General features: G+C 39.9%; 2 protein-coding genes across 2 annotated transcripts; both read right to left on the bottom strand.

Moving 5' to 3' along the window:
* Positions 1-5,339: 5,339 nt before the first annotated feature.
* LOC103940655 (NDR1/HIN1-like protein 26) lies at positions 5,340-6,504 on the bottom strand. The gene has a single exon (XM_009350813.3). It carries the CDS (start codon positions 6,322-6,324, stop codon positions 5,548-5,550), a length of 777 nt encoding a protein of 258 aa, XP_009349088.2. The 5' UTR covers positions 6,325-6,504; the 3' UTR covers positions 5,340-5,547.
* A 2,273-nt stretch (positions 6,505-8,777) lies between these two features.
* Positions 8,778-9,647, bottom strand: LOC125473589. The gene has a single exon (XM_048576655.1). The coding sequence runs from the start codon at positions 9,645-9,647 to the stop codon at positions 8,778-8,780; it is 870 nt and encodes a 289-aa protein (XP_048432612.1).
* Positions 9,648-14,587: the final 4,940 nt, after the last annotated feature.

The following is a 14,587-nucleotide window of genomic DNA, read 5'->3' on the forward strand; positions in this document are numbered from 1 at the left end:
AGCTCGTCTAAGGTTCATTCTCTCATCAACATGAGATTCGTCAAAATGTCTCCTTGTGGAGAATTTTCAAACCAAATATGTGGATAACACAAACGGAGTGACATAGAGCAAGTGTGACTGTTGAATTTCACATGCAAAGAACATGCTCTGGTATCATAAAAAAAGGGATCTTCACAAAATCAATGCCTGAAAATGACAAAACCCTTGAAATCTTTTTCACACCAAACTAGAGAGAGAGAGAGAGAGAGAGAGAGAGAGAGAGCATTCTTTTATTAATTCAACAAATGTAATTCTCTACTAAATAATCTGGAATCTCCCAGACTTATATACACAACAGTAAACATAATTAATTAGAATTAAACAAGCTTAATTTAAAAACTAAACTCACTAATCAATAACTACATGAGTCAGCAGCTACTATCTAAATCTATGTTTCTCTATGCTAACACTAACCTCAAAACTAAGAAAATGGAGCATCCCGTAGGGTACCCAAACTCATCACACAAATTTAATCAACCAAAGCTAAACCATAACCTTATTCAACCACTTATCTCTTCATTGTAAACCTAATTTGATGTCTCATGCCTTGAATCCTTTATTTTCACTTTAATTTCTCTTGCTCTCTTAAGCCTGCATAAATCATTGCAACAAGATGTAGGAACTTATTGTCACTTCGTGCAATTGTCTTTCTCAACACAGGGTTGAATGCAGTGTTCCTTCTTTTATTCCCCACTTTTGGGCTTTTCTTTTCTTTTTTGTTCGTGCCTCATTTTTAGCAACTATGTCCTTTTTTTGTCCTCAATTGGCTTCAAAGCAAGCTTCTGATATTCACAGGGCGTTATCCTTCCATTATCCTATTTCCGTCTGATCAAAAGCATCATTATCCAATAGTAATAGATTGTATTTAGGCTCATCCAATGCAGTTCTCTTAAATTGTGCATTCCAATGCCATAGCCTTTTTGTACATGGGCGATGTGTAAATGCCACTTGAAATCCGAAAAACTGGTTAAGAATAAAGCTCTTTTTTGGCAAGCATGACCAACGATACCAACGGAGACATCTTCTTGATCCCTCAGGAACTCCCCATTTTTGTCAGAGGTAGACGAGTCGTATCGGCTTCGGGGGACCCGTCACCAATCGCAAGGGCAAGGAAGAGAACAACGGCAACGGTGATGGCGGTTAAGAGTCATCTTCGCCTTTGAAAATTTCCCATGCTTTACCCTCTGAAGAATTTCCCATGTTTTATCGTTGCTCTTGGTTTCGACGTCTTATAGTGATGGTGCTTTCCTTCATCCAGTTCAATGAGAATAGGGGATAGAGAGACGATCGAGGGTTTTAAATTGGGCAAAGAGAAGAATAGAAAAACTTATTCAAGTTGTTGGCCTGTGCCCCCATTGTGGTGTGGGTGACACCATGACTTTTCAAATACGGCTTTTTGTACAAATTCCCATAGATGGCGTCAATTGTTGGAGTGGAAAAATTTGATTCCTTCAATCCTCTAATAAGTAAACCTTGTAAATATGTTGAGAAGTCCACAACACCATCTTTGCTCGTCATCAATGAGGGAGGAGGGGACCTGCGAAAAAAAACACTCCAACACTGAAGTTAGTATTTGTTCAGAATGCTTGTAAAATATAGAACGATCTTATACCTCTCTTTTCTCCCTTCATGCTGATGAGATTATTGCCCTTTTATAGGCATTCAAGTCTTGGGCTCCAAGTTTAACTCTCCGTCTATTTCTCCATGTTCCATGTAGTGGGTATTATGTTGCTTCATTGTAGCTCCACTCCTCATGTTTGGTGTGCTATTGGCTTATTTAGTAGAGTAATCATTTTTGGCTCCCACAATGTAGCATCACAAGTGCCCTGTGTGCACAACTCAATAGCGTATTGACACAATTAAAAATCAAGTCAGAGCAGTAGCCGTTGTTCTTCTTCGAAGAGAAAACATTTAACATTGTGTAATACAGTGAAGTTGTAACGCTGTCGGAATAGTAGTTTGTTTTATTCTTGTAAGAGAAAACGTGCAATCTAGTGTCAAAGTAGAGTACCTTAACTGGAAAACGGCTAGGAAAGAAGTACATACAAAACAAGACATGTAAACACAAAACTAGAACAAGAGTTTACATTTGATAACTCCACTATTATCATTGACACGCTCTAATCCTGATGTTCCCCGAACACTAGGGTAGGTACGTGCTAGCCGACACCCGAAGGTGACACAAGACATTTAGGATGCATGAGAGCAAGAAATAAATAGGACTTATAAATTTAAATATAATTAAAATATGAATGAGGAACGTGTTCAGAGAATACAACTAATTTGGAACACTAAAAGAAATAATATAAAATAGAATGAATACAAGAATGGGTCCTACACCGAGAGGACTCGAAGATGCCTATGCGGAAGTGCCTTGACGCCGGGATTATATGCCTCGATTCTAAGTCCTGAAGGGGCGCAAAAGAAACATGAGTGGACCAAGTTGATATATATAAAAAATCAAACAGTTATCAACATGCTAACCTCCAAAGTTTTATGGAAATTCAATAGTATATTCTGTAGTAGGTTTTTCTGAAAACCCTAGCATGCCATAACACTTCTCATGAAACATATCTTATATATAGTGTGCTAGCTAGTGGTATCATATGTAAGTGTCATATGGCCGAAGCCACCAACCTACGCCCGGTCGAAGCCAATATAAGTATATTCCAGCTGAAGCCACCAACCTATGCCCGGCCGAAGCCACTAACCTGCGCCTGGCCAAAGCCATCAACCTACGCCCGCAGGCAGAACAATGACCACTAGATATGCACAAAAACATTGAACATAGACTTTCCAAACATAAGTGTGTGTGTATATATATCTCAAAAACATCTTCATAATATAAAGTCATCCATCATCTATACTATAAAGAAGTGTGTAAAAACATGTTCTAAATAGTATATCGTCATCCATTAGATATCCTACAAAGAACATGGGTTCGATAGAAAATAAGGTATTCCAAAATATTCTAAGTAAGCATGATAATCATACAAGGTAAATCCAATTTACTCATAAAACGTTATCTAAAACGTGATCATTAAATCATACTTTTCATGTATGCATTTCTACTATTTTAACATGCATTTTAGAAGGGGTCCACTCACAAATACTCCGTCGTAGAAGAGCTGTACGAAATAGGAATGACGGAATCGCCGCTAACATTCGCACCTAAGCACATAAAGTGTACAATTAATAAAACTTTATTCAAACGATTGAATTTCGAGAAACAGACATCATAAATGGTTCCAGGACGTCGAAATTAGCCTAGAAGAGGTCTCAGACGAAAACTCGAAAAAGTAAAAAAGTCAACACTAACCGTTGACTAGGTCGGGTCAACCGGGTTGGGCTTAAAGGGTTTGGGTCTAATGGGTTTTAGGGTTTAGGGTAAACGGGCTGGAGGCCCAAGTTCCATTCGGCCCTAAGGCCGGTTCTTGTGGGTTCTAACACAAGGGCCTGCTTTGGAAGCCCGACCCAAGGTTTACGGTGAAAAAGGTGTACGGGCCTAAGGCCCAAAGGCCTTTGCATTTTAGAATTAAATAATTAAAATAAAAAGGTTGGGTTTGGTTTTAAACAGGCCTGAGGCTTGAGTTCTATACACGGCCCAAAAGGGATTGGTTTGACTGGGTTTTGGGTGAGTCGGCCCAACAGCCTGGTTTCGACAGGGAAGAGGACGCCAGAGCTTCCCCAGCTTCGGTCGACAGCAAGATGTTGATCTGCCTACAAACATGAAGGTACAAGAGTGGGGAAGAGGTTTTGTACCTAAGATCCAACGGAAAATGGACGAGGTGGCCAGAATCTTGTGCGAGAGGCACGGGGCTCACCGGAGAGATTTGGGTGCCTCTGGATGTCTTGGAGCTTGCAAAGACGAGGGGGAGTGAGAGAGAGTTCACAGAGATGGTGGTGGTGGTGCGTTGACGTCGAGGTGGAGGTGTGGGTGTGCGTGGGTGTGATCGGGAAAGGGGGTGAGAGGAAGAGTTTCGAGAAAGAGTGAGAGTTGAGAGTGAGAGATTCGAGAGAGACTCGGGAAAGAAGAGAAAGGTAAGGTGAGTTAGGGGCCTGCCACGTGGTACCGTGAGGGAGAAAGAAAACCTAGATGGAGGGTCCAGATTAGATTAGGATAAGGGACCTAATTTCACATTTCAATAACTTTAACGGGAAATGTGGGATTACAAAGAGATTTTGGGGAGGGGTTTTACAATCATTCCAACTGAAATCAAATAAAAACCTTCTTTAACATTAACATTGTGCTAGAAATGCTTCGGATGAGTCGAACTAACTACATTTTTTCCCAACCACTCCCTTGAATTCTTAATCCATATCGAACAGTATTGTCTATAGTACAACTTGACCAACAATCAACGCCGCATTTACACTACAAGCACATATATAGCATCTATGAGAGAACAAATACCAACAAATTTACTTCAAAGAAGAACCTTGTTTGAAACCAAACAGATAAACACTAGCATCGACCTTCCCTCCCCAGAAAAAACCTTGTACACGTTGATCGACCTTCCCTTCCCTAAGAACCTTGTATACTTCCCGATAACACTGACTACAAATTTATAATCATATCATCACAATACAACAGCTTCATTCACAAAACTAACTTTACAACCAGCCATTCAAGCACAGTAAACTAGACATATGTTTCGATATCATTCACGAGTAATAGGCAAGGGTGTCTTTAGAAGAAAGAGATGAGTTTTCCAAAACTAATGCTTGGTGCAAATGTGTATCGTAAAGGCACAATCAACCCTTCAATAACGAATTTATGCGTCCCTACAAATTGAGTTGGTGTAAAGAACAACTTCACCAAGCTACATTAGATACTTCATAGTCTGAACTCTAAAGTTTGAATATACAATGGAAAGGCCTTCAAAACTCATGCTGAGGGTTAGTTATATGCCAGGTGGGGAAAAATAACTCTTAGTTGTCAAACCTATTTACCAATCTCAGTTCAAATCACACTTTGCATCCAAATTCCGTCTGGCTCGAACCAATGTGTGCATCACTTGTAGGTGACTTAGGGTCACATTACGCGTGTATTGGCAAACTTGGATAGAATTCGGATAGATTGAGAACAATAACAGGTTTCACCATATGAGCGACATTGACATATGACTTACACCATGAGGATGATTTTTTAACCGGAAATGATTTCTGCACTCCCTTTTAACCTCGTACACGAGTGTAGAGGTAAAAAGGAGTTCGGAAATCAATTCCCTTTGCAATCGGCCTATTCTACGCTTAATTTTAATCTATACAAAAGCAAAGTGCAAGGTCCTAAAACATCATCCAACCAAAACCAACACTCTGCCAATTCCTACACAGAAATATGCAAAATAGTACAAACGATGCTATGATTCAGAAAGCAATTCCATTCCATAGCCCAAAATCATAAACAAGGACTACTTTATAACGTTCACCAATTTTTGGGTTAAAAACAAAAGAAAAATAAAATATGAAAAAACTTATTTGTATTCTTATACTGATTACTCAGTCTCATAACTCAACTTCGCACGGACTTGACTGACCCGTCAAAGTCCCGGTCCCATTATTCCGGGCAAACCCGGTGAATTCGACCCGATTGCAGTAGACCTGCAACAACCGCGATCTCGATTGAAACACCCCAGACTTAAACCGAACCCACGCCGCCACCCACACTCCGAACCTCACCGACCCGCGATCCTTCCCGTCGGCGATTCCCCTCGCCACGTTGTCGCCGACGTATTCCCCCACCGTCGCGAGCTTGAAATTGACGCGCGTCTGGTTCCTCTTGCCTGAGACGAAGGGAGGCAACGCCGCCGTGGTGAGCGGAACTCTGCCGTACACGGGCGAGGCCGTGAGGCGGTCGTAGAAGATGGTGAGCTTGTGGTTGGGGTTGGCGGCGAGGAGGGTGAAGTCCCACGTGGCGGTTAGCTCGGAGCTAGTCGCGTTGAGCGGAGAGACGCTGGCCGATTCGACCCGGAACTCGGGGAGTTGGGGGCGGAGGACGAGCCAGGAGATGAAGGAGATGATGGACATGACGGCGAACAGAGCGACGGCGGCGATGATGATGCGGCAGAGGACGGTGGGTTTGCGCCTGAAGGGCCCATTGGGCTGAGGGTTGTAGTAGGGAGGTGGTGGGCCCGTGGGATGGTAATTATTGCGGTTGGGGTGCGGCGGTGGGGCCGCATAAGGGTAGGGAGCTGCGGCAGGGTAGCCGGCGGCAAATTGGGCCGGCGGAGCTGGATAGCCGGTGACAGTCTTGTCTTGTCCTTGGGACGAAGAAGCAGCCATTTCAAATGAGAGAGCTTTGGTTTTAGATTAACGGTTAATAATAACAAATATTTTTGACAGATGGTTGGAAGTTGTCAGAAATTAATACTTCATTGGGGATGGGAAAAGATTAAATTAAAAATCAGTAGCACTTAAACCAAAAGCTGGCATCTCCGGCACGTTGGGTTGAAAGCAACGTATTGAGGAATCTTAGCGCCCCTTCAACACGGCGGCAACACTTATCTTGTCGTCATCTGTCGTCCCCACACGGCCTATCTCGGTTTGTTTTAGGCAACTCTCACGGCTGACCTTGGGCTCATTCAGGCTTGCCATTTGCCCTATCGGTGATGGATTCTATATAAAGCCCACATTCACGTAAACAAGCCCCAAATAAAATAGTTTGGGTTCCGTTAGATTTTTATGAAGTGTCATGTTTTTTAAACAAAAGATATCGTCCACGCGCTTTATTAATATAATATTAATTAAAGGAGCTAAAAACAAACGTAATAGGCTTGCTTTGCTTTTTCAAGCGACGCCCTTGAAAACTAAAGCTCCAACGCGCCTTACATTTATTATTTTGTATAAGCCCAAATAAAATAGTTTGGGATCTGTTAGATTTTTATCAAGTGTCCCCTTTTATTTTTTTTTATTTTTTTTTATTTTTTATTTTTAAACAAATGATATTATCTATACTAAAGAGATAAGAGAGTGGGTTAAGCTTTATAATAGATTAGTTTATTAAGCATTGTTTGATCAACATTTCATTTACAATTTTTAATTTTTAATTTCACTTATTTTGAAAATTCAAAACTCCAAGTAATTACCAAACAAAGTTTTGTTTGTTTGTTTGTCTTTTTTTATTTTTTTTATTTTTTTTTGTTTTAAGTAAAATGTAAAGACAAAATTATCCTCAGTCTATAATTCTGCTCTGCTAGGTAAAAACAATATGTCTTTGCCATTTAGTACTACAGTCTAATAATATTTCTCTTCACTTGTAAGTGAGAGGTCATATGTTTGATTATCACCAAAGGTAAATTTGAACCACATTATTGCTAGCTCATTGTGAGGCTAAGCTCACCCTCACCCTCACCCTCATCCACATTCAGTCTCGGTAATTATATTCGTGAAAGTATAAGTACGCTGAACTGGTATCAGATTATACAGACACAAATACTCGAAAAAGATAAATGTCTTGATGGTAAACGTGGTTCGGCCATTGGAATGCCGAACTCTAAAATGTACTTGTGAATATTCAATCTTAAAATAAAACTTAGCGTTCAATGTGCCGAGCCTAATAACCTGTAACACCTCACTTCGCCGAGAAGGCTAATGAGATAACCTCTATCAACAAAGACTCGAAAACCCTTATTGGCCGAGACTTAGATAAATAATCAATCGACCTCGAAGCAGTGTTGTCTATCTAAACTGAAGATGCTCATCGGTCGGTTGATTATAAGGCTCTAGTGCTGTCTATCCAAACTGAAGATGTCGCCGGTTGCCTTCACAGTGTTGTTTATCCAAACTGAATATATGTTAGCGGGAAGAAAGGGGAAGACGAAAAATTCTCAGGGTTGTTGAGAAGCTTTGCACAGGGTAATTTTTTTGAAGTGCTAATAACACCTTTCTTTTTAAAAAATGACTTATGTGCCACAAGTACACTATCACGATGACATCTCGTGCCAATGAAATAAAAATATATGTAAGTTTTTGTCTACATATCTTTATTTTATTACATGAACAACACACGATGGTGTACCCGTGCTATGTAAGTTATTTTATAATACACATTTTTATGAGTTGTGTGGAACTACAACCTAACACTACTCATTAACAGAATGCATGCATTTTTATGTCCACTATTATATTTCTTAGCTCTCAATACCAAGATGCCCCACTATCTTTCTTTCATAAGTAATGCTATTCATACCATGTTTTTATACCACATTTCTATACCACCTTAGGTGGCATCTGATGTGGACATCCACATCATTTGAAAAATTTTCAAAACTCAAGGAAATGAAGGAGAAAGACTCCTCGTATACCACAATCATCATTTAATTAACTAGTTTTTCTTAAATATTAGTGTATTAAATAATGAACTAAATTAAAAAATTTAATTAATTCAAATGATTTGGCTGTTCACATCAAATGTCACCTAAGATGGTATGAAAATGTGGTACAAAAATATGGTATGAATAGCATTACTCTTCTTTCATTGTTTGTGGAAGGGAACTAGGGATATCTTCCAATATTTAACAAAATTAAAGTATCTACAACAATTAGATATCAGAGGCTTCTAAATTCAAAAAAAAAACACCACTTCATCTAATATACAACCAATTAATAGATAATCTCCCACAAATGAAGACATGGAAAGAAGATCATCATTAATGAGATCATGAAATAAAAAACAAAAATCCGACCCATTTTCTCGCCTATCATGACATGACTATATATTTCAAGCAGCAGTTGAGTTACCAACCGTCGGTAATGTCGCATTTCTTAGAGCTCCCACCAGGCATGCTTCCACTACTTGCACCCATCGGAAGATTTACCTTCAAATCCGTACATTTCACCCTGAGTATCCCAGCCCTATAGTTTCTACTATACCACCACCCATGTTGCATTGTGTACGTGAGCGACATCCTCAAGTTGAAGCTCACACCCCCTCCTTCCTTCTGCTCCTTCTCCATGTCCTCCACCGACGAGCTCCCCGCCGTGGAGTTGGACATCTCCATTTTCAACTGCATGGTGCCTTTGGACTTGGAGTCCAATCGCATGTCTTGCATGAACGACCCTCCTGACGACAAAAAGTTATCTTTGTGGTACAAGGCAGTTTCCCATTTGTCCACGTATATCCTCAGACCGAAGCTAGGGTTTTCCACGGACATCGTGGCCTCCCATTTGCCCGAGACTACTTTGGTTGCTGGGACCATGTTGAAATTGGAAACGCCGAATGACTCGACTTTGAAAGTGACGTTTTCAGGGCGAACGACTGCAAACATGATGATGCTAGCCAGAAGGGTTCCAGTGAGTAAGAGGAATAATATGATGCAGAAGCAGCGGGCGAAGCTGCTTGCGGCTTCGTCATGTTGAGAGTAGGTGGTGGCGTAATACGCATTCGGGTCCGCTTGATAAGGGTTGTAACCGACGTTTGGAGGGTAGCCATGGTAGGGCGGGGGTGGGGGATACCCATTTTGAGGCTGAGCATAGTTCATAGTAGACGGAGGGTACCCGGGCTGGGGGTGGCTAGCAGAGGAGGGGCGAGGCTGGTCGGTCTCTAAGGATTGAGTTGGAGGTTGATCTGCTGCGTGGGCTTGACTACTTTGGGCTGTAGAAGCCATGTATGAATTTCTATTATATTTATGTATTTCTATTTCTCTGCCCTCAAGAATCTCCCCGAAGAGAGAGAGAGAGGGTTTTGGGGGGTGGAAGATAGAACAATGTGGTATTGGAGGGAGAATAATTATTGAAGGAAACAACAGTGTAAAAATAGGTTTGTGGAGTGTGAAAAGCGCGGAAAGAGCGTGGGACAAGGTAATTAATTAGAAGTTCTATGTTAAGCAAATAATTTATGAGTGTCAATGCATTGATATAGCTAGCAGAATTGGAAAATGACAATGGTGTTGACAGCTGAGTACATAGATAATCCAATTTCCAAATATATAGTCAAGCTTTCATTCATGACATACGGAGAAAATCTTGGGTGAGGCTGTCATGTGCAGCTCTGCGGTAACTCACTCACATAGAGGTCACCTCCACCTGGTCATAGTTTTTGTAAGTTAGCTACTACAAAGGACAATCTCAATCAAGAATTTCTCATTCGACAATGTTATATATGTCATAGCCTCAGACAGTGAGCAACGTTTGAATATTACTACAAGCCACCATAGCTACCAAATGAGGTGGAGCAGCAGACACAGGGTGATGTAGCCGCAACGACAAAATTTAATTCTTTATTTCGGACGTGGAAGTTAATGCCACCCTAGCTTCCCGATAGACTCACAAAATGCATTATTAAAATTAAAATTAACTTTAAGCCAACATGGGTCAGGAGCACACCATTTCCGCTGCTGCACTTGTTGTTTTTCTTTGGTTGGTTGGTTTTTAAGATATTGCTCTAGCCATGTTGCCGCTTGGGTCACCATTTTCTACCGAATCCATTCGCTCCCCTTGCCAAACATATTGTTCTTAGATTTCCACAACGACTAGAGCTAACTGACCTTAGGTAGATCACTCGTCATTTGGAATAACTATTCTTTAATTGATAGAGATGTTAGTATTTAAGTGTATTAGCTTAAATATGTTTAGCCATTTCTGATGAGCATCATATTCCAAATGGATGCTCTAGATTAAATCAGAGTTAGTGATATTTTGTGACACTTGTAACTATCTCATAGGATAGATGTCATGAAGGCATATGATTGTTTCATTCTGTTAAAAGAGAGAGAAGCAACAATTCAATGAAATCAGTGAGGCTTCCATCATTGTGAAGTACTTTGTATTATTCATTCCTTCTTCCAGAAATCTTTTTTACATTCCATTGAATCACAGTACAATAAATCACATAATCTAACATGGCCTTAGAGCCAGGTTGCATCATTTGCAATTGGGTGTAATCTGTGACTCCGGTAGTGAAGAACTCAAATTGATCGTCGAGCTCTGTTGCTGAAGGAAATTCAAAAGAAGAAATCTCAGCGACCTTGATATCGAGTCTTATATGGCTGGATCAAGTGGTGCTGATATTTAAGCACTAGTGTTCAATGAAGACAACTTCAATTTTTGGTAGATTTGAATGAAGACGATATTCCAATCCCATGGACTCTGGGATATAGTCGAGAAGCGCTTTGCTACTCCGACGAAGACTGAGGAGGAACTCACCACAGCAGAGGACAAGCTATTGAAGGAGAACATCGTCAAAGATGCAAGGCACTTGGAATCATTTAAGAGGCTGTTTCCGATCAATTTTTTCTGAGAATCACCATCCAAGAGATTGCAAACTTAGCTTGGAATGTCTTGAAGCAAAAGTTTGTGGGAGATAAACAAGTGAGAGTTGTGAAACTTCAAGGCTTACAATGAGATTTTGAGTACACTAGAATGGGTGAAAATGAAGCTTTCTCTGCATATCTAGTTAGATTGTTTGATTTAATTAGCCAAATGAGAAGTTATGGTGAAGATATTAGTAATCAAAGAATTGTTCAAAAGCTGCTGATTAGTCTACCTAGATCTTATGATAGTATTCCCTCTGTGATTTAAAACACTAAGGATCTAGAGACTGTTGATGCTCAAGATGTTGTTGCTATCCTAAAGGGGTATAAACAAATAATTGATAGGCATGCTGAAACCCAAACTGAGAAAGCTTTTGCTAGTCTTAATGTTACTCCAAAAAAAAAAAAAGTATAATGGGAATCAAGGGTTTAAACCACAAAAAAATTGAAAGTCAAAAGGCAAGAAGTAGGATAATAGGCCTGCAAATCAAGCTGGAAAGCAACAGGTACCATCGAGGGAGCTAAGAATCCTTGTATACACTGTGATTAGTTGCAGTTTAGTGAATTTTGGTTCAAAGATAAGCCTAGATGCCATAATTGCAATAAATCGGGGCATATGTCAAAATATTGCCGAGGTAAGAAGGAGAAGGGTAATCAACATGTTAACTTTGTCAGCCAAGTTAATGACACCCCTACCAATGTTTTATGTTTGTAATAATGCCATTGTGAAGAAATGTGAAGACATATGGTATGTGGATAATGGATGCAATAACCACATGACTGTAATGGAGGATTTGTTGGTTGACATTGACAGAACAATGATTGCTAAAGTTGAAATGGGCACTAGTCAGTTCATTGATGTCACAGGCAATGGAAACTTAGTAATTGAAACCAAAATGGGGAAAAGATATATCAAGAGGTAATGTTGGTTCCAAGTTTGAAAGAAAACTTGCTCAGAAGATGGAACATGGTTACTTTCTGGTGTTTGGTGGTACAAATGTTGAGATATATGATGATTGCTCTCTGTCAAACTTGGTAGCCAAGATACCAATAAAAGGAAATATGAGTTTTCCCTTGAAACTTCAACCTGATATGCAAATTGCTCTAAAAGCTGGTGTGTGTCAGTCATCCATGATTTGGCATATGAGGTTAGGACATTTAAATATGGGCAGTTTGAGGTAACTCAAAGAACAAGATATGGTGTTGGGATTGCCTGAATTTAAAGTGACAAATGAGATATATGAAGGATGTGTTATTGGGAAGCATTGTAGAGATGCATTTCCAAATGAAGCCTCATGGAGGGCATCTCTCCTTCTAGAACTTGTTCACTCAGACATCTGTGGACCTATGCAAACTCATACAAAAGCTGTGAATAGGTACTTTCTTACCTTTGTAGATGATTGCACTAGAATGTGTTGGGTCTATTTCTTGAGATACAAATCTGAAGTGTTTGGTGTATTCAAGAAGTTTAAGGCCACAGTTGAGTTACAAAGTGGATATCAGTTGAAAAAGATGAGAAGTGATAGAGGAGGGGAGTAGACATCTGTTGAATTCAGAAAGTTTTGTGAAGAAATGGTCATGGAAAGATAGCTAACAGTTACTTACACACCACAACAAAATGGTGTAGCTGAGAGGAATAATAGAACCATAATGGAAATGGCAAAATGTATGCTGATTGAAAAGGGTGTTCTATTTGAATTTTGGACTGAAACTGTCAACACAGCAGTGTACATCTTGAATAGGTGTCCCACTAAGTTTCTTGACAAGAAGACCCTCTTTGAGGCTTATAGTGGAAGGAAGCCTGGAATCAAGCACTTAAGGGTCTTTGGTTCTATATGTTATGCTCACATTCCAAGTCATCTCAGATATAAGCTAGATGAAACCAGTGTCAAATGCATTTTCTTGGGGTATGGCACATGTGAGAAAGGTTATAGACTTTATGACCTTGATTCAAAGAAGGTGATTGTGTCAATGGATGTGATATTTGATTAAATGCTTGCTCGGATTGGAAGTGTCAATATGAGAAGAGTATTAGTGTACCAATGAATGATGTGGAAACCTGTGAACAAAGGGAAGAAGAAAGCTCAAGTGACAGATGTGATGTAAATGATGAGTCTCTAATACCAGCACCTTCTTTGACAGAAGTGTATGCAAAGTGTAATTTGTGCGTTATTGAACCTGAGAGTTTTGAGAAGGCAACTAAAGATGAGTCATGGCAGAAGGCAATAAGGGCATAAATAGCTATGATAGAGAAGAATTGCACTTGGGAACTTGTTGACATACCATTTGATAAACCAGTAGTTGGTGTCAAATGGATCTACAAGACAACATTGAACCTATATGGATATATACAAAATAATAAGGCAAGATTGGTTGCAAAATGGTACTCTCAAAGGTCTGGGGTTAATTTCAATGAGACATTTGCTCATGTGGCAAGACTTGATACCATTAGAATTCTAATTGGCTTAGCTGCATAGAAAGGGTGGAAATTGTTCCAACTTGATGTGAAATGCATTCTTAAATAGGGTTCTAAATGAAGAAGTATATATGGATCAGCCACTTGGATTTGTGATTGCAGTAAGGAGGATAAGGTTTACAAGCTCAAGAAGGCTTTATATGGGTTGAAACAAGCACCAAAGGCCTAGGTATAAAGAGATTGACTCCTATTTTTGCAATGTTGGCTTTCATAGAAGTCCAAGTAAGGCAACTCTTTACATTAAGACTACTGAGGCAGGAATTCTCATTGTTTCCTTGTATGTGGATGACATTATATACACAGAGAGCTCTTGTGCATTGATGGATGAATTTAAAGCAGAAATGATGAGAACATATAAGATGTCAGATCTTGGCCTGTTGCATCATTTCTTGGGGCTTAGAGTCATTCAAACAGATGCATTTTTTTGCATCAAAAGAAATATGTAAGGACCTTGCTGGAGAAGTTTAGGTTGAAGGATTGCAAACCTGTTGCAACTCTACTTGCATCAAATGAAAAACTAAGCGAAGTTGATAGAAGTGAGATGGCTAATGAAAGTCTCTATAGAATGATTATTGGTAGTCTCATGGACAGATCCATATAGGGACCTGGGAGGTCCCGGGACCCTTCGAAAGCCCGAAGAAACGCTTGTGATCCACCTATGAGACCTTCCAACAATTTAGGCAGGTGCTACAGAGAGGCTAGTTACCTCCATAGATGTGCATGCAGCAGTGCTTATAAAGAAGAATAAAAGGTTTCTAATTTTTGTTTTAATTCTCCAAATCGTTGCAACCTCCCAACTTTAAACTCAAGTTACCCCATC

This window comes from the organism of the source record quoted next, unplaced genomic scaffold (genome assembly GCF_019419815.1).
Source record: "Pyrus x bretschneideri cultivar Hongxiangsu unplaced genomic scaffold, Pyrus_bretschneideri_v1 Contig9, whole genome shotgun sequence".
Classification (NCBI taxonomy): Eukaryota; Viridiplantae; Streptophyta; class Magnoliopsida; order Rosales; family Rosaceae; genus Pyrus; species Pyrus x bretschneideri.

Coding starts and splice junctions, on each gene's coding strand:
- LOC103940655 (XM_009350813.3), bottom strand. CDS start 6,324: ATGGCTGCTTCTTCGTCCCAAGGACAAGACAAGACTGTCACCGGCTAT.
- LOC125473589 (XM_048576655.1), bottom strand. CDS start 9,647: ATGGCTTCTACAGCCCAAAGTAGTCAAGCCCACGCAGCAGATCAACCT.